General features: G+C 37.7%; 2 protein-coding genes across 7 annotated transcripts in view; one reads left to right on the top strand and one right to left on the bottom strand.

Moving 5' to 3' along the window:
- Positions 1 to 12,917, top strand: part of APBA2 (amyloid beta precursor protein binding family A member 2) — a 110,142-nt gene extending 97,225 nt beyond the window's left edge. For all 3 annotated transcript variants that reach the window (XM_075045442.1, XM_075045439.1, XM_075045440.1), the window contains 5 exons: positions 997 to 1,176; positions 3,155 to 3,367; positions 4,188 to 4,307; positions 10,677 to 10,817; positions 12,197 to 12,917. In XM_075045442.1, the coding sequence (XP_074901543.1) occupies positions 997 to 1,176; positions 3,155 to 3,367; positions 4,188 to 4,307; positions 10,677 to 10,817; positions 12,197 to 12,268 (726 nt within the window). In that variant the 3' untranslated portion in view covers positions 12,269 to 12,917. The remainder of the gene's footprint in view (positions 1 to 996; positions 1,177 to 3,154; positions 3,368 to 4,187; positions 4,308 to 10,676; positions 10,818 to 12,196) is intronic.
- A 2,031-nt stretch (positions 12,918 to 14,948) lies between these two features.
- ENTREP2 (endosomal transmembrane epsin interactor 2) overlaps positions 14,949 to 25,868 on the bottom strand; it is a 160,835-nt gene continuing 149,915 nt past the window's right edge. For 3 of the 4 annotated variants that reach the window (XM_075045436.1, XM_075045437.1, XM_075045438.1), the window contains exons 9-12: positions 22,527 to 23,117; positions 18,306 to 18,380; positions 17,294 to 17,622; positions 14,949 to 15,211 (exon numbers count right to left, since the gene is read on the bottom strand). In XM_075045436.1, the coding sequence (XP_074901537.1) occupies positions 15,026 to 15,211; positions 17,294 to 17,622; positions 18,306 to 18,380; positions 22,527 to 23,117 (1,181 nt within the window). In that variant the 3' untranslated portion in view covers positions 14,949 to 15,025. The remainder of the gene's footprint in view (positions 15,212 to 17,293; positions 17,623 to 18,305; positions 18,381 to 22,526; positions 23,118 to 25,868) is intronic. The other variant, XM_075045435.1, reaches the window with a different exon arrangement.

The raw sequence follows: 25,868 nt of genomic DNA, 5'->3' as shown, positions 1-25,868 counted from the left end.
TGGAACAAGAAAGTAAATTTTATAGCCGTTCAATAATTGTTCAATTAGTTGACTTCTGCAGTATATGCTGAATGTGCAAGTTGTTACTATTATCATCATCGTTGTCGGTTTCTGTAGATTTCTTTCTAATGTATATATATTCCTGACACAGGCAAATACCAGTCACTGTAAAGTTTCATTAATTTTACTCCTCTACAGCCCACTGTAATGGGAAGTCATCTTTTATTGCATACGGTAGTAAAATGAATGCACTGATAAGTGCTCCAAAAATTAACAAAGACACAGGGGATTTTGAAGAGTTGTTTTTAACATTAACAAGCTATAATCATGGCTCTGGCTGCATTCTTGAAAGCATCTCTGACATTGCTAGTCAAGGTGTTAATGGGATTAACTATTGTAGATATGCAATGGGTAAGTAGGGCTATTACTGGTTTTCTGGGAATATGAGATAGGTATCATGGCAGTAATAGGAGAGCAGATGGTTTTGTTGAAGCAGTGTTTTCAGTCCTATAAAACCAAGGTGGAGAAGCAGCAGGTGACATGACAACCAAAATCATCAGTGCATACACGTCTGTGAAGGCATGTGCAAGCAGAGCATCCTTTCTTTCATCACTCCTGCAAATACACTGTGATCAGAAGCAGGGTTTGTGACAGTCTTTTCTGTAAGCTCTGTTCCATATTGGTACAAAGCCAGTACTCTCCAGTGTTTATTGGAACGAGTACATAGTAGCATATGGCTGCTTGCTACTGCAATGTACTGATGAAAGCAAATCAGCAGGGTTTTTAAATGAAGTTTGCAATTTGATCTTGGATGTAAAGGATTCTTTCTGTATAACTGGCCTTAAAGTGACTTTATAACCATACTGACTTAGTAACTTGGCAGGATCCTTTATTTTGACTGTCTTAAAATCCAGTCTCTTTCTTGTTTCTTATGGTTTCACTGGTAAACTGTTTATTAGTGCTTTTCTCTGAGCTGTATTTTGTTCTACCTTCTAGGCACAGCTGATAGCTCAGTCAATTGGTCAGGCTTTCAGTGTGGCTTACCAAGAATTTTTAAGAGCCAATGGAATTAACCCAGAGGATCTCAGTCAGAAAGAATACAGTGACATCATCAATACCCAGGAGATGTACAATGATGATCTCATACATTTTTCCAATTCAGAAAACTGCAAAGAGGTAAACTAGCTTTGGAATTCCATTTCAGATTGATACATTTTTTCAGAGGAATGAAATTCTCATGGAAATATCTTTTGGCATTTTAAGGATGACTTTACAGCTCAAGATGTGTTGCTTCATCAATACTGTGCTACTAAAATAAGCTTTATAAGTTTTTAGAATTTCTTCTTTTCATTTTTAGGGTCTTCCTGCTTCCATTGATCAAAACAGTAATAAAGTACATTTATATCTGACATAGATAAGCTCCGTGCTGTTCACAGTACACAGTGTAGGTGTTTTTATGTTTTACCAATGTATTGATACAGAAAGAGAGATGACAGTCCACTTTAATGCACGTTTTAAGTGATTTCTTAATAGATACAAGGACCATGAGTCCAGGATGCTGTGGCACTGAGCAGGCCAATTCTCTTCCCCTATTAGAACACCAGCAAAACTGCCACATGAAATGGAGTTTCACACTCATAATGCATGAAAAGGCAAGAGTTTCCCTTAAGTGCCCCAAATTACATAAGTGTTACTATTTGCATTTGATTTTGGATGTAATGGATTCTTTCTGTACAACAGCCATATATTTCACATTTTACATTTCATACAAAAGTCACTGGACATTCCAAACCAGAATGTGTGAGTGCAGTTGCACCCAGATTCTGCTTTGTCTTACATTGCTGCAGTGTGCTAGGGATTTGGCCCATGTTCCAAAGGTCAGAGTTTCTATGCGGAGTCCTAAAGCAATCTTACTTTGAGATGAAGTCAAATCTTACTTTGCAAATTGCTTAATCCTTCAGTCACAGCTTTCCTACTCATTTCTTCTAGTATTACAGGTTCTTTTGTACAGCATGTGTGTTCTTGGTAAGAGCATTTTTCACCCGTACCTGCAGATAGAAAGGTTATGATTTGAAGTGTAGTTTTATACATCTGCAGTCACTAGATATCAATGAAGTGTTTCTATGTGCATATAAGCATGACAAAATATTCCTCTTCTAGCAAACAAGGAAAAATTCAGTTGAACAAATCTTGGTTTAACTTAGAATTGGAATGGAAAAATACAAGTGTGTCACATTTCAAAGTGATTAAAAAGGTCGTTATTTTTGTGGCACCTTTGTTTCTAATTGGCTTACGAATGTTTGAACAATGACAGAGTTGTGGCATACTAGTTCATTCAAAGTCTTGATAGATAGCTTCAACAAAAGTCAGTTGGCCTTCCTGATTCCCATAAGTATGGATGTCCCTGTCCCTCCATGTCTGAAAGAAAATAATTCCCAGTATTTTGTTGAAGAGTATGTTCTCTACTTAAGGTCTTACTCCTCTTCTGTAAAAGTTAGATATGCTATGATTACTGAACAGTTAACATCACCGTATTTGAGGAGAAGTTGTCATTTACATTACATCAGCACATCAGGGATCTTAGATTAATATGCTAGGCACGAGTATATTCAATAATGTTAATAATAATAATAATAATGTTAATAACAACAACAACAACAATAATAATAATAATCAGGAGATCCTTGCCTGAAAATAAGGACAGACAAACCCTGAGACCAAGAAATAGCCTGAGCAGTGATGGCTGAAGTGGAGCTGAACTCAAGCCTGTGTTCCAGGCATTGCCTTAGCCACAAAATGTTACATCCTCCCCTAGCTGCCAAGTTCCAAGAAGGATAATAACTTCTTTGGTGTTCATTCATTTGATATTCAGTTCCACCACTTTCTACAGAGTTAACCAGTATGTTAGGTTTTTTGCTTATTACAAGGACCTATATGACCTTCAACAAACAAGTGGAGGATACCCGTGAAAAGAAATAGGTATGTGTGATACAGTTTTAACAGCATCTTTGAAGTCATGCTACTACCTAATGGCAAAGAATAGAATTATTTTTGTAATTTGTAGGTGTTATTCAGGAACAACTGAAATGCTAGTGCTCAAATTTAGATGAATCAAAGCAAAAACCGTTTGTTTTTTTTTTCTTTTTAATTGCAGCTCCAGCTAGAAAAACAGAAAGGAGAAATTCTTGGGGTAGTGATTGTGGAATCTGGATGGGGATCCATTCTACCCACTGTTATCCTGGCTAACATGATGAATGGAGGCCCTGCAGCCCGTTCAGGAAAACTAAGCATTGGAGACCAAATTATGTCCATTAATGGGACCAGTTTGGTTGGTCTACCTCTTGCAACATGTCAAGGGATTATAAAGGTACCCCAAACTTACAACTATATGCTGTAGATTGTAAGCCAGCAGAGATGTAACATTCTGACAAGTGACCCTGTAGATTTCTAGCAGATATGATTTTTTCATATCACTGCAAAAAAAAAAAAAAAGTAATCTGTCATTAACAAAAAGTAGAATTAGAAACAGAGTTTGAGGGTGGTAACATACAGAAATTTAGGGCTGGAGAATTTGACTGCAGCTTTGGTACTGGACTGTAACAAACAAGGTCAGCTCTGAAAAATTTACCTAAATTGAGTTACTTAGCTGTCTTCAAAGTTTCAGGCTTCCCCACAGCCTCCAAATTAAAATCTGAGGATTAAAATCTACTATGCTTCTTTGGGCTCCATGTAGGTGAAACGGATGGAGGCTGGTAGACTGCAGAACAGATCAAGTGAGGATATGAAGAATCCCCAGACACGATGGAATCTCAGAATGCATTATCTTTAATCACTGACACTAAATCTACTGTCTGTGCAGATTTACCAAGAGCAGCAGCAGCAGCAGGAGATTAATTAGCCAGATGCTGGTAAAGGGCAAGCGGTAGTCAGTTTTGGTGTTTTCTTGAAAACTGTCTTGAAGTTTCTGTAGTAATCAAAGGCAAAGTTTTGGTATGTTTTGTTGGGCCAAATAGCTTGGGAAATAAATGAAACACAGAAATGTATCTCTAAGTTAACAACAGAGGTCTATTAACTCTAGCTGTTCTTTTTCAGATCAGCTGCTTTACACTCTTGCAATTAGGAAATCACTAATGAAAGAGCAAATTAAGATCCATTTTAGAAATACTAACTTTTGGAATGTCTTACAGGGTCTCAAGAATCAGACACAAGTCAAACTGAACATTGTCAGCTGTCCTCCTGTTACTACTGTCCTCATAAAACGGCCAGACTTAAAATACCAGCTGGGCTTCAGTGTACAGAATGGAATTGTAAGTTTCTGTGTTCAGTGATTGTTTTGGTTTTGTTTTTTTCTTTCTTTCTTTTTCTTTCAAGAAACACACTGAAGTACTGAAAAAATCCTTGCACATGACCTCACTTTTTGTACTGTGATCCCTTAATTAGTCAAAACCATATAATCACATCTCTGAGTAATATAATGCAAATGGACAGCACCAGGAGAAAAAGTACTGCCATTCCTGAGGGATTTTCCTACATCATACAGCCACAAGATTTATAGTCTAGATTGTTTAGTGCAATATCTGGATCAGCTAATTAATGTATAACTCTGTCATTAGTGTGCCAGAGTTGCAGGGAAAACAGTTAGGCTGAAACAGGTTTTTACAATTATAAAATTCTAACCTTAGCTCTGATACCATTTCTCTTTTTAAAATTTCAGCACACGCTCACTAAGACTTAATTTTTCTTCTGATGTGCATAGTTTGTTTAGATCACATTGTACTGGGCAAGGGAATGTAATTGCGACCTCCTCTGGTTAAAACTAAACACTTCTCACTACAATTGTATGGGTCGTGGCCTAGTTATCCCTTCTCTGCATGCTGCAGTTTCCCTGTAATAACAGCAGCAAACAGGAGAACGAACGTGGCAGGTAACACTTACCCAGTGTAGCTCAGGGTCCTCCTCTTGTCGTTTTTCCTTCCCAAGCCATTCTCCAATACCTTTCCAAAGCAAACTCTGGACACAACTAGCTCAGGTAGTCACCTGGCCTTTCTGGGGGCGGATACTAGCATTAGGGACTGTCTGTAGTGCAGGACCATCACCATCTCCTCTTCCTCCAGTCTAGGAAAAAAAATAATCAGGCTGCTCACACAGAAAACCACATCACAAAGGACTGTGGGCTCTGGTCCCCTGTTCTGTGAAACTCATCGATTGAAGTTGCCAGATTTCTGTTTGCCACCCTTGGAAGAGTAGCAGGTAACTCCATAGGATATAGTTTATGGGTCTTACTGTGCTTTAGCAAACAGATGGCTTATTAGTGGATTTTCAGCTCTGTTAGCCATCTCTAAGTTATTCTTCTACCTAAGTTTTAAGTGTTCCTACCTAAGATCCCATATCATGTTGTGGTCACAGCAGAGATTGCTATAGAGAACACTGCTACAAGCCGTGGTCCAGCTGGAAGGACTCTGAAGTGATACCTACCCCAGGCTGGCATCCTTTAGAAGCAGAGTTTTAAAGTATTTGTCATGTTTGGGATTAATGTTCTGACACTTGAGTAGAGAGAGGTCTGTAAAAAATTACAGAAAAATCCAGTGTCTGGTACGTTTTTGTCCTCCTTTGCCTGTGCTTAATCCCCTTTCACCTACATGTATGTGTATGTTGAGTGGGTACGGTTATTGCTGGTAGTTCACTCTGTGTTAGCAACTCCCAAGTCTTGGTATAAAAAGGATGAAAGGGATGGGATCTGGTTTTGCAAGATCGCACAGAGGGTGCCGAGAACAGCATATAACACTGTATGAGGCATTGATTTATTTCGTAATTGTTACCCTTTGTAAACCTAGTATGTTCAGCTGGTGCTATTGTAAAAAGGGGAAATATATTTAAGGAACAATGAGCAATACTATGCTGTGTTTATCAACTCTTTTAGGAGGCCTGTCACAGCATCAGTAGGGGCTGGGTCAGGGCTGGGGAAAAGCATCAGGCCAAGGTGGATTAGAAGAAGCGTATCATGTCCTCACAGGGACAGAAGCAGTTAATGGAGTCTGTGAGACAATCTATTCATCTTGTCGAAGCTAATCATCTCCTACATAATTGGAGCCTTAGTTTAGTAAATTCTGCAGACGGTGGTTGTTTCCTTCCATAGCATGCTCACTCCATCTACTGGTCACTTGTCATGTTCACCACACTGAACGGTCACAATTGATTCCAGTTAAATGAATAACATTTAGATGATATCCAATATAAAGTTTACCAAATTCAGCGTAAAAATCCTTCTCAGATAACAAAAAAAGAAAGCTGTGTAATATATTTCATTTATGAAGAGTTATCTTCAAATATGAAGGCCAATGAACAAAAAGGAGAGATTAACATCTTTTGTTAGGCTGCTACATAGACAAGTGTCTGGGCCTGTAAGTCCTTCCTCAGATAAACTCTCTCTTACTTCACTGCAAAGTAAGTCTCTCTGGTAGTTTGACACTTTTAAAAAGTGGTTTTGTAATTGCCAGCAATTGTTAAAAATTATGACAGGATTCAGAAATAATATCCTTATTCTTTGTTGGCTCAGCATTAGCAGAGCAAAGAAATAAATGGCTTGCCAGAACAGGTATAATTAAATACCTCCTACTGTTTGCCATTACCTCATTATGCATGCAGCAGGTACTCATTTCTGTGCTGCTTCTGACAGCAGTTTTGCAGTGGTTCATTTTCACCCTGCCTATCTCATCTGTGCAGGATGTACAGCTATTATATTAGTGAATAGCCCATAAACAACCTGGACATACAAAAGTACTATCTGAGCTGGGTTTTGCTTGCATAGGGTATCAGGAAGATGCAGAGACTGGGCTGCTGCACGTGACTGCTTTGTGTATTCTGTATGGTTTAATTAATGCAAAGCCTGAAGTTGTGCTTCATGGAGCACTAGTATTGCCAGCTTTTGGAAGTTTTAATTAGGGAACAGCACAACAGCATAAATCAGAGTGTTAATTTTGCAAAATTCCTCTTGCACCAATGATGCAAATATTCTTCATGGCTACTGAAAGCTACTGATGTAGTTTCAGTGCATATTTATAAAAGGAATCTAAAATTTGAACTGTAAAACATGAAGAAAAAAAGAAATATTGTGCATAAATATGAAACAAGTATGAATGTTGTGTGATGGGGAGGTGAACATAAGGTGATCTATCAGCCACCTTCTGAAAATCATTATGCTACACTTCTTTTAAAATTATGACATATAAATACAAGTGGTCCTCTCGTATCACACCATTATCTTGTTTCCTAGATTATGAAAAAATCTGTGTATTACCAGTTGTATTTTTACTGCTGATAATGCACCACTTCTCAGTTTACATCTCAGAGCTCAGACTTTCTCTGAGAACTGTCATCTACCCCATCTCTAGCCTAGCATAATTTTATCTAAAAATACAGTAAAAATAGGTAAAACTTAATGGAATAGACATTTATTCTTTCTTCCTTGCCTTTGTTTATATTTATTTAAACTGGACAAAAAATATACAGGGTTTAAATAGAGCAATATATGAGTGAGATGAGGAGAAACCTGGTTTAATAGGTTCTATTTCAGCCATTTACACAGTATAAACAGTTAGTTTGCCTTGCAGCATTCTATCCTTAATGTTCTGCTACACAATGGGCAGTTGCAATAAAACTTGATTGTGAAGCTACTGAAGTTTCACATCTGATGCACTGCAGCTTGTCTAAGACATTGCAGAATCTGTAACAGCTGAATGGATTGAACCAGTATGGTTTACACCTTTCTTCTTATTTTTTTTGTCCCCCTTCTTTTTTTTTCTTCAGTTTACAGAGGAAGTAGAGTATAGGCTCTTGCTTACAAGAAGATCTAGATCCATCATGCTTTATTTAATAATAGTACAGCTGTCAACATGTTCAACAAGTATAGCAGGCTAAACAATCCTGGCTGAATAGAATCATATTTACTTAATAGTACTGCTCAGCTTAAACTTGCCAGCCTAATCTGCCATAGCTCCACTGGCTGGAGACAGAAGTCTTAAGGTTGCTTTGAGTCAGCCACTTGGAAATACAGGAGCCATATAAATGTGTGCTTTAAGTACAGTATATTTCTTTACACCTGCACTCTGTCTGTAGCTCAACAGGATCTGTGAGGCTAGACAGAGTCACTTGGGCTCTGTGTTTCTCTTTCTACCTCATTAAAATAGTTAATGCTCACAAAAAGGAATCTGACTCCCTTCCCTGGAGAGGGATCACATTCTTGAATGAAGATAAGAGACCCCTTCCTATGTCTGAGGCTGTTAGAAGAAATTCACTGATGGTATTAAAACTGCTTTGAGAGCCACACAATGGAAGGTGCTCTGGATAGATATGCAAGCCATTATCTTTTCCTTTATGCCAGTGGGGTGAGGTGTCACTTTTCCATTTGCTCTGAAAGCTTTTATTTCAGCTGGCTGTACTGTCTCTGTATTATCTTTTATACGTTGAAAAATATATTTACAGGGTTTCTTTTGGCACATTCTGCTTTTGTCCTTTCAGATTACTGCAAACAATCCCCAACGGCAAGGAGTAAACTGTTATTCTAACAGTGAGTTGAAGTGAGAAGCTTTCTATAAAAGAGAAGATCTATGTAGTACAGCTTATCTTGTCAGCTATATGATTAGAAAGTAGACTACCTGCAAAACAATATATTGTACGTGACTGAAATTCAAGACGCAATTCTATGAAGGGTCCTGATGGTGCCTCTATCTATAAAAGTCCATCAGAAATACTTTATGAACCACAGTAGGTAAAACTCAGCCACTAATGATAACATGGTGGAAGATAAGTCTCACTGCAGGAGAAAGGTTTTTATCAGAAGGCTGAGAAAGGCCTATTATAAACAAAGAATAACTATATATTTTCACTCCCCCATCAGACAACCTGAACTTTGAGTAAGAAGTTATTTCATTTTTTATAGCATTGTTATTTGTGAAAAGGAATTTAAATGAAACTGCTAATGCCAAACAGAAAAGTTTCTGGTCAACCACAGACAATGTTTCACCTTCCACATACTGCAGCTTGGCCATCTCCTCACATACTATGTTTCTGAATTAGATTACAAACTCAGCAGGACACAAGCCACATCTTATCATACTTGTATTTAGCTCTGACCAAATAACCAGATCGCAGCAAATAATAATTCTTGGCATATTACTCTAACCATTGACAGTAACTGCAGAAACAGCCATTACTGGATGCTCTAGCACTCATTTCTTTTCCTCCAAGAACAGGTTTTTCTCAGTAAACAAAAGGTAAATCTCAGCATTGCTAAACTCTGCTCAGTTCCAGAGATTCAAGCCATACATTATCTGTCTTATGTGCAGCATAATTTACCAGTAATTTCTATCTAATATACAGCTGTCTAGTCTGTCAGGGAGGGCCCTGTCCTAGCACAGATACTGTTGCTGAGGAGGAAACATTCTTTTAAATTCTGAATAGTGGATTGAGATTTTTCTTTCTGCCTGTACATCACACATGTTGCAACCTCAGAATAATTTTAAGTAGCAGTGCCTGTTGGGACTATGCGTGCTGAATGGAACCCTTCTTGTAGAATTATTCTCCTGTTGTAGGGGGCATAAAAATCAAAACTTGTGCCTAGGTCTTTACTGGCACCTGCAGCTGCCAGTTGCAACAGTGCCCTGACTTGCCTTCTTCATCCTAAGGTCCCTGTGGCCAGCAGCACTGTAAAACATGGAGAAAAGCAGTGGCTCTGGAGAGCAGAGCACCCTTTTTCAACCTGCACAGGCACAGGAAACAAGTTGTCATACTTCACTATGCTGAGAACAGCCTGTAAAAAGAAACAGAATTTGCACATTTTGTAGACTCATAGAATGGTTTAGGTGGAAGGGACCTTAAAAGATCATCTAGTTCCAACCCCCTGCCATGGGCAGGGACACCCTCCACTAGACCAGGCTGCTCAAGCCCCATCCAACCAGGCCTTGAACACTTCCAGGGATGGGGCATCCACAACCTCTCTGGGCAACCTGTTCCAGTGCCTCACCACCCTTATCATAAAAAAATTCTTCCTTCTATCTTTAAGATAGATCTTTCCTTGTATCATTGTGACCCTTTTGACCAATTGCCAGCTTTCAATATAGAATGTCTGTATGGCATCATCCTTTCCTTCAGACTAAACTTAGTGTTTGTGCGGGGTTAAGGATTAAGCTTTATGTCAGTTTTTTTCCAAGTATGTGAAAAAATTGCTGTTGTAGATTAATTTTTACGTTAGCACTTTTTGTATTTCCCATTGTTCAGAAAGAATAATGTGGTACTTTGCAGAAAGAGTCCAGGTGGCACAGTCAGAAATATTTAAAAATCACTTTCTTCTCCTATCCTGACAGTACATAAAACTTCTCTCTTCCCCCTAACTCCACTTTTGCATGGCTGCTACCTGTGTCACTGTGTTAAGTTTTTATATATTCCCAGCCCATGAGAATGAAAATAAAAATTGTAATTTGCAGAAATTTTGGAAAAAAAACAACAAAGAAAAAGCCCCCAACAAACCAACATTTAAAACCTCACAGTATTGCTTAATACTTTCCACAAGTATCTCCTGGAATCCTTACAGTGTCACCACTCATTATTATGTGTTAAATCCTAGTAACTGCTACATTATGACATTTCTTAACTTTAATAAACTTTGCTTTTCTTGGCAGATTTGCAGCTTGATGCGAGGTGGAATAGCTGAGAGGGGAGGGGTAAGAGTAGGACATCGTATTATTGAGATCAATGGACAAAGTGTTGTTGCTACTGCTCATGAGAAGATAGTACAAGCATTGTCGAATTCAGTGGGAGAGGTAAGAAAACAGTGTCTTAACACAGTATTAAAATGACACCTGAGTAAATTGGAGTTGAGCACTAATAACAAACAATTAACAGATCATTTTTTGAACAATTAGATGCACATTCACTGCATTTTTCCACTCATTTTCAAGAGTTCCTGGCATGATTTTGAACCTTCAAGCTACTGTTTGAATTAAACTAATCAATTAAGGGAAGAAATCGCTCAGGCATGACTCTTGGCTTATCACTACAGTATCTGCCATAGAAATAAATTAATATTCAAAAAGCTGAGAGATTCAAATTGATATGTATTTTAATAATTTCATTTCCAACTTACCTTGGGAATAAGTTAAGACATCTCTCTCCAGTACTTCTAGAGAAATCAGCAATGAATGAACAAGATCCTCTAGTTTATCAAAATCCCTACTGAATTTAGTGGTAGTATCATACAAAACCCTGGCCAGATCTTCCACTAGTTCCTTTGCCAAAAATCAAAGATAGCTTGTTTTCCTGTGGAAAATGATATTTGAAAAAATAATACAGAGTACATGCACGTTGGCAGGAAGAAAGCTGTAGATTTCAGTAGAACCTCGATGCCTTTATGGTACCTCTTTGCTGCATAACATCTCACTAAAAATATGAGGACAGTATGAAACTTTTTCAGCATGAAGAGACCAAGATGTCAAGGCAGCATATGGCTGGTGAGAGTCTGTATTATCAGTTAGTAAAGTTTACGTTCCTTCTTCTCATGTTGTCTGATAGGTACTTAGAGCTGTTACTACAGTTCTGATGCAACTTTGATTACCTGATGCCTTTAATCCTGTTAGTCTGTAAAATCCCTCTGACACTTATCACAGTACTCCTTTTTAGAAAGAACTTACACTAGCCATAAGAGAACCTGTTCCACCAAACTCTTGACTCACATTTAAATATCAGGCAATAAAGTCCAAGTTTTGTGTTCAGAGGACCATACTCCAGTTAGGAGAAAACATGTACAAAATGACACTCCCACAGGAAAGGAAGATAGAAGACAAATCTAAGTTCAGTTAATACCAGAATGAATTTTCAGAGATGTTTGTGCTGCTTCCTTTTTAAGGGCTGTAATTGGAGTAGGGTATAGCCATAGAAAGCATTTAGATGTCTTTTTAAGCTATATGATGTTGCATCCTGTTGTTGTCATTTAAAAAAAAACCCAACACACACAAAAAAAGCAAAGACAGCAAACCAGCTTGTCAGAACCAGAGAACTTCGAACTAGAAACCTTGGTAACATTCACATCTATAGAAACCAGGACAATAAATGCACTTACACCCCAGGGACAGACAGATTGGGCCTCATGGATGATTTTAAACTAGTAACAATTCTGTTAATTTCTGTGTAAATCAATTGACAGATTCACATGAAGACTATGCCAGCTGCCATGTTCAGGCTTCTAACTGGGCAAGAGACACCCCTATACATCTAGCATACGACTCTCTCTTGCAGCAAAGTAACTAAATGATTCCATCAAAGCTGAAGCCCACATAGCTGAAGAAAATTTTGTATTTTGTATGAATGAAAGGCTTTGAAGCTGACCTGAGGACTCCGAACCAAGGAACAGACAGGTGTCTCTGCCTTTTCTCTCCTTCCTTTTTATTTCTTTGCGAAAAAGTGATGAGAAGGATGGTCAAGGACAATAATCACTGACAAAAATCTTTGTAAAACATTTAAGTATTTTGCAACATCTTCTAAACTCTTTTCTCATAGAACTTAAAACATATTTATTTGTAACCTTTATGTGGAGTGATGTATGTATGTCTGTCTTGTTTGATAACACGGTGAATGTGAATATTTGATGAATGAGGCTGCAGGAAATGGCAGAAAGAAGCAATTAGAGAAAGTTATGGCTGCTTCCAGTTAAAAAAAAAAATCCCAGTCCCATAAAGTGGTCCAATACTGATGGCTTTGCATAATTTTAAAACTGGTGCCGAATAGATGGTATTTCAGTGGAAAGGAATGTGTGCAGTTAAAACTTTTAGATTCTGATGTAAAGAAAACCACTGTAGTACTTGGTATTGTTATGACAAGTGTAACCTGTTTGGCAAGGTGTGAACATAAACATGTAACAAGTGTTTCATATGCTAAATAAAGAATAATTGCCACAAGATTAAAATCAAAATATTTATTTAGATACATATTTATTTTTAATGCTTGTGATTTTTATCATTTAACAGAGTTATTTCATGGATAACTTATTGCACAGGTTGTGTAATGTATGTGTTGGGCTGGGGTTTTTTTCCTTTAATTTTTGCATATTACCTTTTTGTTTATATTAGCTCAAAATGGGAAAGCCATGCTTACCTGTTTCTGTCTTTTATAAAGCATTCTTATTCCTAAGGCAATGTGTTCTGAATGTAAATTGTTTTGACAAATAACCTAGCACCATCACCAGTATTAGAATGTGTGTAGATAAAAAACCTAGTAGTAAAGTTGTATTCCTTATGAGATAAATGTTAATTGGTGTAACTTCTTGTCTAGATTTTTTTTTTTGGCCAATGCCTTGAAGAAAATACACTGTGACTTAAGAAGCCTTACCATGCAGTAACTAAAGAGCTTTAGATGACTGTACTTCAAGGAGTAGTGTGTTGCATGCAACTGACCTTAGGAAAGAATTAACCTACTATCACTAATAAATCTGAAATAATAAAGGAAGCTTGCTTATCTTGTTTGTTGTGTAAGTTTACATAATAAAAAAAAAAATCCAAGTAGAAGATCATTTAATTCTTCATCTAAGTGCAGTTGCAAAGGTCACAGATTATTTTTTTAAAAAGGAATTAATCTCTTGAATTAGGAATTTGTGTATCATTATTATCTTGAGAGTAGATGCTTTCAATTAGCATACCTTGTTGCCACTGGATGTCACTGTAACTTCACATCAATACAGAAGCATGCTATAATTAAAATACATTAAAATGGATGATTCTGTAAAACTTAAACTACCCATCTTCAGCTACATTCCTTTGTGACCTTTTCACAGGATGTCTGCCCAGCTCAGAGTGACACAAATGAAACCAGTATATGATTAAACCTCAAATGGAAACTAACGCTACTGACAAGCACTGCTGCAAAAAAATTAAAACCCTGAAACGTCAACCTGTGGTAGGTTCTTTATGAGAACCTTTTGTTTAAGGCCTTTCCAATTTCCTCTGAGAGAGCCAGGATGAAGCTTGCACTGGAAGACGTTGCTGGCAGACCTGTGTTTATGCTGGTAATCAAATCAGTGTCAATGATACTTACTTTTTGATTATTATTTTTTTTTTAAGATCAATGTTAAATAAGTCATAAATACAGCAGAACCACAAGGACATGTTTTAGTAATACATTGTCAAAACTACTGATTGGAGTAACAATTCTTTTTGAAAAAATGTTCAAGGCTCTGCTAGACGAAAATTCATCTAACTTCCTATCACTTGGCTTTTGTAAAAAGTTTGTGAAGTATGCTTTTTGGGGAAATGCAAAACTTCAGAGACTTCTTCCCTAATGCATCTTTTGGTCACAACTCACAGAGTACTTAAACGTCAGCTTTCAATAACATACGCTACTCCATTAATAATAAACTCATGAGCATTCAGAACAAAGCAAAAATAAACCACACTGCACCCGTCACCATAATTTAAAAGGGCAACATATTGGGAGGGAGTGGGGGGAGCAGTTTTAATAGGACAGATCAGTTAGCCTGGCATGAAAGACACTGGAAAAATGGATTAGAAGCAGCACTGTATGTGTGTATGAATCACCTTTACATTTCTATCCAAATCAGTTGTTGAAAAAGCAAAGTCCAGAAATACTTTTTATTAAAACACTGATCATAGTTAAAACACTTCGAGGTACATTAAATAAATACAACTTTTAAGTTGTACAGCCGGTCTCTGGCGGTTTTGCAATGGTTTTCAAGAAATGCTAGGCAGCATCAGTAGCATTTCTATAAATACAGTGAAATAAACGCATTTCTGGTTGGGAAAACATTTGTTAAGACTTTACTAATAAATCAGTTAAAATTTAGCAAAAATCAGGGCTGAAATTTACATTCAGAAAAACAGGTGTTCTCCTCCTGCTGTTGGAAAAAAGTGGAATTCCAAAGGAAGACACTTTTTCCTTTTTAAGTCATCCACTATTTGTATTTCTCCCAGTCCTGGTTTCTTCCTTAATTCTCTTTGCTGGAATCACATACCTGCGAATATTATCAAAGGATGGTCTCCCGGCAAACTCCAATTAAACTGTGAGGCCTGTCCCGCTCTAAACTGCGAGTGATATGGGACCTACGTAAGAAGGCAACTGGAGAGCTCAGAGCACCACAGCTCTGAAGATGAAGATCTTCTTGAAATCGCTTTCTAGAGGTATTCACATTCTGCTGGGAACTTGTAATTACCTGTTTAAAAGGGCAGGAATGGAGAAGGAAAAAATGGGGAAAAAAGGGTAAGAAATGTTTTAATTTAAAAGGTTCAGTCCCTGAATATTATTTCATTTATCTAATGATGGAACTCTCCCAGAGGAGATGGTGTTTATGCAGCCATCCAGAGACCCTCCCGCTTCTCCTGCTCTTGCAACTGGTCAGGGCTGAGTAGTGGCTACTGGAAGGCACGGTCAGGCTCGAAAGGCATCAGGCCTTGTATCTGTACTATGGTGTTGAATCAGCAATAGTGCAAACAAGTATTGGTTTCTTTCTGTAAGAATGAAAAGGAAACCTGTGGAAAAGGCAGCAGCTCTGCCTTACAATTGACAAATATAAGTTTGGAGCAAATTAAACTCATCAGTCTCTTTTAGGAGAAAGAGATGCTTCACTGGCTTTGCTGAGGGTGGAAGAGAACTAAAACCTTGCAAGCCTGGTAAACAACCTTTTTGGTGTTAATAGAACTGTCAAGCTACTTCACAAATCTGAATTATACAACTATTTTACCAAACATTCTGTGACTTCTTAAGTAGATTTCTGGGATGCCCTCGACTTTCACTAATTAATAATGGGTTTTGCCTCAGAAAAATAACTACTAAAATTATTTCTTTACTGTGAAAAAACCGTATGTCTCCCTGGATCTAAGAAATCCACACAGGATAAAAATTGTGCCATTGGTTTCTGGTTTTATGAGCTACATAAACACTCGTATTTCTTTATACTGTTTTGCTTTGTGAGTAACTATGGTTTTTTCATTTAAAGAAAATTGTTTTCAACTTTCTAACCTTGAGGATTTCATGACCTATAAATTTTATAAAGCAATAAAAACGTTAGAATTTCATTCCATACTGACACCCTATTGAGTATGTCATGATAGTATTGCTTTTCTGCCCATGTGACTACGGAGGTAACTGATACGGTGCTACTTCTTTGTTCTACTTCACAGGTAGCAAAACCAATCTTACAGCAAGGTTTATTAAATGGTAACCGATACGGTGCTACTTCTTTGTTCTACTTCATAGGTAGCAAAAACAATCTTATGGCAAGGTTTATTAAATGCCTTATGTTTCCTGCTCCACATCAAACTATCTCACATGCTGTTTAAGTGTTATTAAGTCCTATTTTAATACTTAGCCAGTCTCCCTCACTTAGGGATCAGCAGACTAATGCCATAGAAATTGCAGTATCTCAGAAGGGGGGCAAACAGTCCCCTAGCCTCTATCCTTAATTGTCTGTCCAGATCTGTGGAAACCCTACAGGCAACCTGAATGCAGTTAGTCAGTGCTAAGACCATTCTGCTTTTCAAATCTGACAACATAAAAGGATCTTCACTTCTATAGCTATCATTCTGGTAACAATACTAGCAAGAGGTGATTCCTGCAAAAAAAGACATATTATTAAACATGCATTAGATAATAAAAGTTGCTGCCACTACTCATTCCCTTGTTTTATAGGATTCCTTCCAAGCCTTGTGTCTGTTTTATTCTCACTCAAGGTGAGAAGATGCATTATTCCTTCATTTGCAAAAGCACAACTTCTCAATTCTTTTTCTTAAAAATAGCAAGGGTCATTATCATTCTTCTGGCCAGGAGTAAGAGTAACTGCACTGTTCTGTTTCGATAGATCATGGCCCTGCTTGTGTATCTACCCATTCTTTTCAGCTAATAGCTTATGCTGTACAAATACAGTTGCCTGAAAAACCCAACAGATCCAAGTCAGTTCTGTCTGACTCCATATGTAAACACAAATTCATGTGTGGAACAATCACAGGTGCAGAAAGACATTGTAAATAAGAGAGAATGATTATCAGTGTGTAAATCAGTTCCCTATAGATCTCCTACAATATTAGTAGGTCCAGCTGAAAATTTTAAACGCATTTATGAGCGCTTCAGTGTAAAATGCATTGATGCCCAATAAATATAAACTTATTTCTTACTAAAGCCATGTTACTATAAAAGAACTTTTGTAGAAATTGTCTGAAGTACTTAATACTTTAAAAACATTTAAATAGGGTATTTGTCTATCATGGTTGAACAAATCTTTAGAACATAATTGGCCTACCTGGTCTATAATATTGGCACTGAAGATGGCTTCTTCCATGTGTCTCTCATCAGATTTTATTACTGATCGTATGCTGTTCACTACGTGACGTACCTCTGGAGGGAGATTACAGTTTGAATGTTCCAAAAATTTTGCCACTAAAATTTTTGTGTCTTTATAGGCCTTAAGGTCCACTAAAGAGTGTGGCCGCTCTTTTGAGACTGTGTGCAAAGCCTTTGGCTTTATGTGTAGATCAATTTTCCTTGTATCCCTCTGTTTTCCAGCTGGTAGGAAACTGCTCAAAGAATGCTGACAAGCAGAGGCAGCCATACGAGAACCAGAACCAGGAACTAAAAAAGGGGGGGAAGAATATCTTTAAAGTAATAGTTTAAAAAAAGAAAAGAAAAAAAAAAAAGAAAAAAAAAAGGCAAAACAAATATTGTCACAGAAGTTTTTACTTTCTCATAAAATGTCTATTTTGTCTGAAGAATAACAAAAACATGCAGTCAAGAAAACTCTGCAAAATGGGTAATTTTAACTAGGGGTCAAGAGTAAGACTCTTTCCCATGATCAAGAAGGACTGCATTTAGGATGAGTGGGTGGGTAATTAAAGTACTTCATATATCACAGATGTTTTTGTTACCTCTACTTTCAGGGACTTCAGTTGACATTAATGATAAAGGGGAAACACCAGCTACTCGGTGTTACATGTGTAACTTGTAATGTTTTAGGCCCAGCCCCTCCCCAACTTCAAGGATAAAGTTCCCCTTATTTCTAGGCCTCGGAAATTATAAGCAGTGAATAATACAAGAGAGATTAGTAAGAAATACAGAGGAAGCAAAAATGCTGAACTAAAACAGAGGACTTAATTCGCAGCATTTATTTTCACTCAAAGGCTGGTTCCATCAGCACCGTACATCATATATGTACACTGTTAGTGATTTTTCTGCCCCAAATTTTCCAGAGCTTGTGTATCAGAAGCTTGTAATTATTTTTAAAACAAAAGATCCTGCTTTAGAAAACTGATCCTCACCTGTTTCTAATGTAGCTGGAGATAATCCTGCATCTTGACGCTGGCTACATATAGGAGTCCAGGCACAATTATCACCTTTAACCAAAGACAGAGAGACAGAAAGAACACAATCAACCCCTGCTATCCTCTGCCCAAAGCAAGGAAAAATACATTGGAATCTTTTATTATCCCTTTTACAGAATGAAACTACTCAGAAGAAATACTACTTTCAAGATGTTCATTCCTAAAGAGAGCTACTATACATAGAAATGTCCTATAAGCTGTTAAATAAATCCAAATAGATATAGTTGCTGCTTGATGGTTTCCTCTCTGTTACACAGCTATCAAATCCTAAATATTTCAGGCCTCAGCACTGAAGCTACGGAAGGCTCCCTGCTAGGGGCAGATCTCAGACCTTCCTATTATTTCCTTGGCAGACAGAGTTTCTTTTAGAAAATATGAAAAACACGAAAGATGAATCCCTCTTATTTCTACAAAACCAGCATTTTATTCAATATTTCTACATCCTTTTAAAATAATTCTCATTCTTTGCAGGACAAATGCTATCCACCACTGATTAAATTAATGGGTAGTGACCACTATGGTTCCTGGTGATCCAATCAATACTAAGTGGTTACAGAGCATCTACAGACAGCTCCGGACATAGTTGCCTTCTAATGACAAAGTTTCTGGGATGCCAGCACAAGGATCAATGATGATGAGATCACACTATACAGTAATTACCCCTGCAGTCTTTTTGATTTCAAGCTTGTGATAGTCAAGATGGAATAAATCCTCACATTTATGCTAAGGCTGATAACATCTGTTTCCAAGACTGAAAACTGTTTTGAACTTCTAGGTAGATTAGGTTTTCTTCCGTATCTTCAGGGAAAGTTTATGATGAAAAGCTGGTATAATCCTCTCTGGTAGAGTGAATACTTAAATGAAGGAAAACAAACGTAAGATGCTACAAACATAGAAAATCTGTAAGAAATTAAGAGAGGCAGCTTCTATTCTGTCTTTAGTTTGCTTTATTATGCAACACATGAATCAGAGCATGCTTATTTAGAGAAGACACTTCAGAGGTTCTGTCTTCCCATCCATTATTATACTGCTTAATGTACTCGCGGCACAGTCAAAACTACACCACTAGATATTATCCTGAATTATCTGGAACACAGACACTATAATAATCACTCAGGCACTTAACTGATATAGCCAGATAGTCTATCATATTTGATTAAGTTTATTTTAACAAACATCAGTGCTAGAAATCGATTTTGGCCTCCTTTGCTATGATAAACTTTATAGGGAAAAGACAGAAAAAGATGCAAACTACTCATTTCTGTGTAATTTTTTTTAAGAGGGAACTATTTCTTACAGAGACTGTATGTGACCCCACCATACTTACATTGTCCAGGGACTACACAGTGACTATAAAGGCACCTATTAAACTAAACTTTCATCTATAATTTCTCTGCTAGGAATGACAGATATTTCAAAACAAATAAGCAAGCTCACTTTCAGCATTAAAGGATTAATGGGAGAATTATTGACTATATATACCATAAAGAACCCATCATGTCAAGATGTGCTTGAAGCACATGAATTTTTTATTGACCTAAAAGCCCAGAGTTTTATGCCAGTGTTAAAATTTCCAGATTACTAATTTATTAGATCTCATTGCTGTTGTGTCACTACGCTGTTGCACATGTGTAACATCCCTGTGTCAAATAATTTATGTTCCAAACCATGTGCAGTGCAATCAGAGTAATATTCGAGACCCATTTAACAAAACTACGCAGTAAATTTCAAGGTTGCACTTATAAATTGCTTCATGCTGACTTGTATAGGGAGGTTAATCAGAAGAGAAATTAATAATTTTTCTTAAAGTAGAAAGACTGAGTCCTACGACAAAACCAAACCCCACTTACCAATCTGACCCCTGTATTTTCCCGTTTGTGAACATGCCTGAAGCTCCCCCACCCCTCAGTTCTCCAAAATCCGGAGTATGTCTCTTACATGAGTTATTAGTATTAACAACACATAGTTACAGCTCTCTCTTTCATATGGTAAGTCTATTTGACCAGTTGTTCTCCTCCAGGATGATTTTTAAAAATAAGTGTATGTTACTGAAAAAACCCCAGACATTTTTCTTCTGGGCTGGTTAGCTGGTGGACCTCAGTTGGTTCCCTTTGTCTTTGCCTACTGTTCAACTCTCTGGATGCATTTTAAAATTCTGCAGTGAATACCAATAACCAGTCTTGAAAAATCTAGATCAAATACCTTTTTAAAGGTATAAAGACTATAAAGAACTTCAGCTGTGTGTCACAGCTTAGGAGAAATAAGATTCAAGGCTGCAACAAACAGCCGGTACATGTTATTAGAATTCTGCTGCTTCTAACCTATATAAGATTTCCAAACAAAGTTCTCAAAAAGTAGAGGAAGGAGAAGTGATGTGAAGTTGTGAAAACCTTCACAGAGTAAAAATTTTGCAAACTGTAGTTTGCCAAACATATAAATGAAAGAAATATGCACATCTAGACTCGACTCCTTCCCTTAAAGATTTAATTTTAAAGAGTCTTCTGTAGGCAGCAAAAGAACGGCAAACTAGGTCAGCACAAACACATTCCCTCAGAGTTACCTCTCTTGCTCCCCTCTCTGCTGTGTGTGTCTCAGTATCTCTAGAACCATCTCTGCTCCTTTATTACAATCTTTGCTAAGCCCAGTTACATCTCAGTAATGTTCAACCCCTGTCCCTCAACTCATGTAGGGCTAAGAACTTGGAAATTAGTCAAAATAATTCCCAGAATGCCACTTCTCCAGAAAAGATGATGGATGTATTTAGGACATGTTACAAATGAAGGCAGAGCATCTGTTCTACCAGGTGTCCCAGCAGTCAGCTAGAACAGTAGCTATGGCTGCCTACAGTAATCTCTCTCTTAAACACTACTCAAAGAGCATATGGAGCACAATATTGAAAACTTGCAGAGCGTGATCCAGAAGAGAAAGGGCTGTTCTTCTTGTCTTTGGCACAGTAGAAAGGATTCAGAAATTCCTACTTACTGTCTGCACAGCAGCTTCATAGCACGTATATCCTAGCAGAGTAAATTTCATAAAATAAATGCAGACTTCTAGATTAAAGATTCACTTTTCCTGGACAGGATGCTGAGGCTAGATTTCTAAAGGTAAAAGACATTCAATTATTGAGCTATGTATGAGGTCTCTGAAATTCACAGAAACAGAATAATGATGCAAAAAGTGTAATAGCACCAACAGTAGAACCACAATAGAACCATCATCTTCCTAAATGAAACCAGTTATTTTCAGCATTTTGTCTACTTTTGTTTTGAGCTAGTCACATGATTCTTCCTCTAGATCCCTTAGAAAGCCCAGTGAACACATCTGTAACAGCGCGATCTATGACATCTTACAAAGCCTTTAATCTTTACTTTCAAATGGCTTCTCCGGGTTATCCCTTTGAACCTCTCTAAACAGCTTACCTCCTTTTGTAAAATGTGCACTTTTCAAACAGTTTAGACAGTTCTACATTCCCGCTATTATTTAATCTACTAAATCAAACATTTTTTTCCACTAACAAGCAGGTATTTATGAAGATACACTGTTCAGCTAACGTCTCCTCTCCCCTACTTGTCTAAAAGGAGAGTCATAGAAGATACTTATCCAAAACAGTCACAAGCTTCCCTTTTAATTTATCATCTTGTCACGTGCCTCATCTTTCATTTCTTTGTCCTTTAAAACTTTTCACCGTACACTCCAACTTGCCACTACAGAGTCACACTCTGACTGCCTCTGACATGCACCAATACTGTCAATGTCAGTGTCACCTTCAGGAAACACAACCTGCTGTATTGCAAAAGCATGACAGCTCAGTTAATTGTTTCCTAAATAGACACCAGCTACCATTCAACTTCTTAGTTCAGCTTCTCAGTATAACAGTAATAGAGAGGTGGATGCATCTACTCAAGAGATCGTTTTCTGAGCAGTGCAGAAAGGCCGGTACCATTTAGAAAAGCCAAAAATAATTTCACTCTTTTGCTTTTCTCATTTCCATTCTTAAAAATTTTCAAATCTAGAAAATGCACATGGAACTAAAGCCTTCACACGTAAGTCAACCCTCATTGGAATGTTTCATATAATTTCCAGCAGCACCAGTTACTGCATAAATCACATGCCACTCATTCATTCCATGCTCCATCAGCCTTGTGGTACTACACCTACCTTCTGTAGAAGACGAACATGATACAGGGTCACTAGTTGATCGGACTATATTTGAAATTCGGTATTTTGTAATATGATGCTGCTGGACAGCACTCTCGTGGCCACTCGTGTATGATGAAGTATTTGCGGGCCCAAAACAGGGAGAGGTCTGGGAAGGGACAGGAGGCTGGCTAAAGTCCACACAGCAGATTTTCTTTTGCTTCAAAGGTGGCATGGCATTGCTTTCTTGAGCAGAACTCTGCAGTCCTCTTTCTGAGGGGCTGAAATTCTCTGAGGAACAGTCCAAGGACCTGCCATGGGCACGGTGCTTTTCCTGTCCTTGAGACCTGTCTGTAGAGGTTCGGCTGTGGGAACTGTCATCCTCATCAGGAAAACCCTCTGAGTGAGTTCGGTGGAACCTGCAGCGGGTGCTGTAATCCAGAGTGCTGGAGCTCTGGTCCGTAGCCCCTTTGGGGGTTGTACAGTAGGGAGAAAGATCTGCAGAATGGAGAGATCCTTGAACTTCCAGCGAACAAAGATCTTCAGAGGAGTAGCTACAGTCTGGGATATCAACAGCTTCAGAGACCATCAAAGAGGTGCTCTCAACAGAAACTGCAAAACAAGAGGTTCAGAGAAAAAGAAAGACTTCTCGCCGCTCTCCCATTCCCCCCACCCGGCCCTCTTTTCCATATACTGATTTAAATTTAGTAATTGGCAAGTACATCAATAATTACTCAAAAGCTTTCAGATGACAGAATGCCAAAGCAAAAACGACTGAAGTAATTTACTTGTTTCTAGTGTCCTTCAGCAAAGACAATTTGTGCTGTCCTCGAGTATTTTCTTCAACTAATAAGCATACTTAGCACTGATACCAAAGTATTATCTGTAACTACATTTGGACAGGAACAGCTCTTTCACTACTGACTTCTCTCGTAAACAGTGAGAGATTGCCCATGGTAGAAAAAGTATAACTTTACACAAATGCTGAAAAAACATGGCTCTCATCACTTTTAAACCTATCACTACTGTCAGTATTAGCTTTGCACCTAACACTTCTAATCAGTCGTAATTTCCCTGAAGCATATATCTAAGTTCTTTATAAATGAGAATTCACCATCATATAACATCTCTGGCACACGCAATATGTGACACAGATACTTCAGATAGAAGCTAAACATTCTATGCAGGGTCACATCATTTTTTAAGCCCTTGGTATTAAAAACTGAGATTGTTATCATTTCCTCTGTCATGTCTACAAATAGATGTTATGGATGAAAATGGCCCCTTGTATGAAAATAAGTATTTGGCTCTGAATTATTCCCAAAGTCATGACAAAAATAAAGAAAATAAAACTAGATAATCCAGTCTCCAGGCTCCAATAATACAGACAACACTCTTCCCATATCAGACTGGAATTCCTTGAAGTCCTACATCTAAAATCAAAATGTTTACAAAATACAAATCACATAATTCTATTCAGTTCAGGAGCCTCTGATGCCCTTTTTTGCATAACAGCTGTTGCTAACCATATTGATGAAACAAATGTATTTTGACTGTTTTGTTCAGGAATAGAAGAATAGGATCTTTTAGTGAATTAGAGAACGTTTGTTAAGTGCCCCCATCTTTTGGGGTCTAGGAAGCAGAAAGCTTCCAACAGTATACGGAAATTAACTATCAAAATGAAAATCAAATATTCATGAGGGTGGATTTTAAGAAGGACATTTTCTTTCTACATAAAATGAATCACAACAACTATTTTCTTTTGGGGCTTCCAGGAAATAAATTTGTAACACTTACAAAGCAAACATAACGTTGCCAAAAAGGATGTAATAACCAATAATGGAAATACATCTAAATATCTACATTATGCTAAAAATGCATAATATGCCCTGTTTATTGTCTATTAGGTGCAAAGCTGCAGTGGTTTATTGGACCATTTATATTTGTGATGAGTCCCCAGATATTTTTTACCTAGTTAGATGATTCTTTGCAACATATTGCCTTAACTCAAGTTTTGAAATATCTATGAATTTTGTATGGATAAATGAGAGTATCCAGCTTGTGCCTGTTTACAGAACACAGATCTTCACTGTTCAAACTCTCTCCGATTTGATTTGATTTAATTGATTAAACTAGAGTGTGGCTGGTTGTACCATTTGCTACCTGGACTCAAGGGCCTTAAACTGTATTTACAGCTTCTTACTATTTTACTCTTCCACTAGTGTGGTTTTTCTGGTACTACAGACAGCTGGAGGAGGGGCTTGAAGCAGATGAGAATGCATGAATGAAATGTGCCTAGTTCCCTTTCATGTGCACAAAGCACAATATGTAATGTCAAAACCCTGGCTTGAGAGCTGGTCCACTGCTTCCCAATAGTCAAAACTCTAGCACTGGACTTAAAATTTAGACTTTCGTATGTGGATGTGAAGTCCAAATGTACTTGCAAACTTTAGGAACTAGCTCTGTAGGCACAGCCCTTGTTAACAGCAGCACTTAAAACTCAGTTGCCACGCTCCATTGCAGTTGTCAAACACCAGTATTTTAAAAGCAAAATTAATATTTAGCAGGAGTTAAAGGTGACCACTGGTGGCTCTGGAAACTGAAATCCTTCTTCATGGAACAGGTACTTTGTGTGTGTAGGAACAGATGCTCCTCGCTAATCTGTTAGACTGCCAGTCCCAATCTGGATGCTAGGCAAGAGAGGACTGTTTCTATTTCTTGGATCACTCTGCCACCACCTCTTTACCCCTAAGTGTACTAACAGAGAACACCTGCCAGTCTATTCATTAATACGATATGAATATCATGTGGAAAAAGTATTTAATGGAAGTTTTCCTAGAATAATTATTTCATGCAGACTGCTCAACATCGCATGATCCATTGAGGCCGTAATGTTTAAAAAGCCCTCCGTATCACCAGACATGGTAAGGAGGCCTATTCTGGGAACTTTTAAACTTTAAACAAACAGGCTCTGTGCTGCTACTCATCTACTCGCATTCACAACATCTACGCTTCAGGCAGCAAACTTCCTATTCAGGCTTCTGGAAGCCATGCAGGAAACTACTAGATAGAGAAGGCATGTGGACTATCAGGAAGGCACCTGTGGTTGCTGACAATGAGAAACAAACTGCTGGTTATATACACGACTCTTTAAAAAGAAATGTCTGTTGCCGTATCTGCCTCAAAGGGCTTCGCTGAGCAAAACTGTCCTCTGCGTTTCCAGCCACATCAGTTTATGACTGTGAAAAAGTTCTTCTTACTGTGAACAATCTGAAAGCAAATCCTTCTTTCTCCATTGGGAAGGGCAGAAGAGAAGTAAAAGTCCACTCAAAAATCCTACTATATCTTTCTCAAGTAAACAAA

The sequence above is a fragment of the Buteo buteo genome, chromosome 13, assembly GCF_964188355.1.
Source record: "Buteo buteo chromosome 13, bButBut1.hap1.1, whole genome shotgun sequence".
Classification (NCBI taxonomy): domain Eukaryota; kingdom Metazoa; phylum Chordata; class Aves; order Accipitriformes; family Accipitridae; genus Buteo; species Buteo buteo.
The sequence above is the reverse complement of the archived record's forward strand: the minus strand, read 5'-3'. Positions and strand labels throughout refer to the sequence as shown.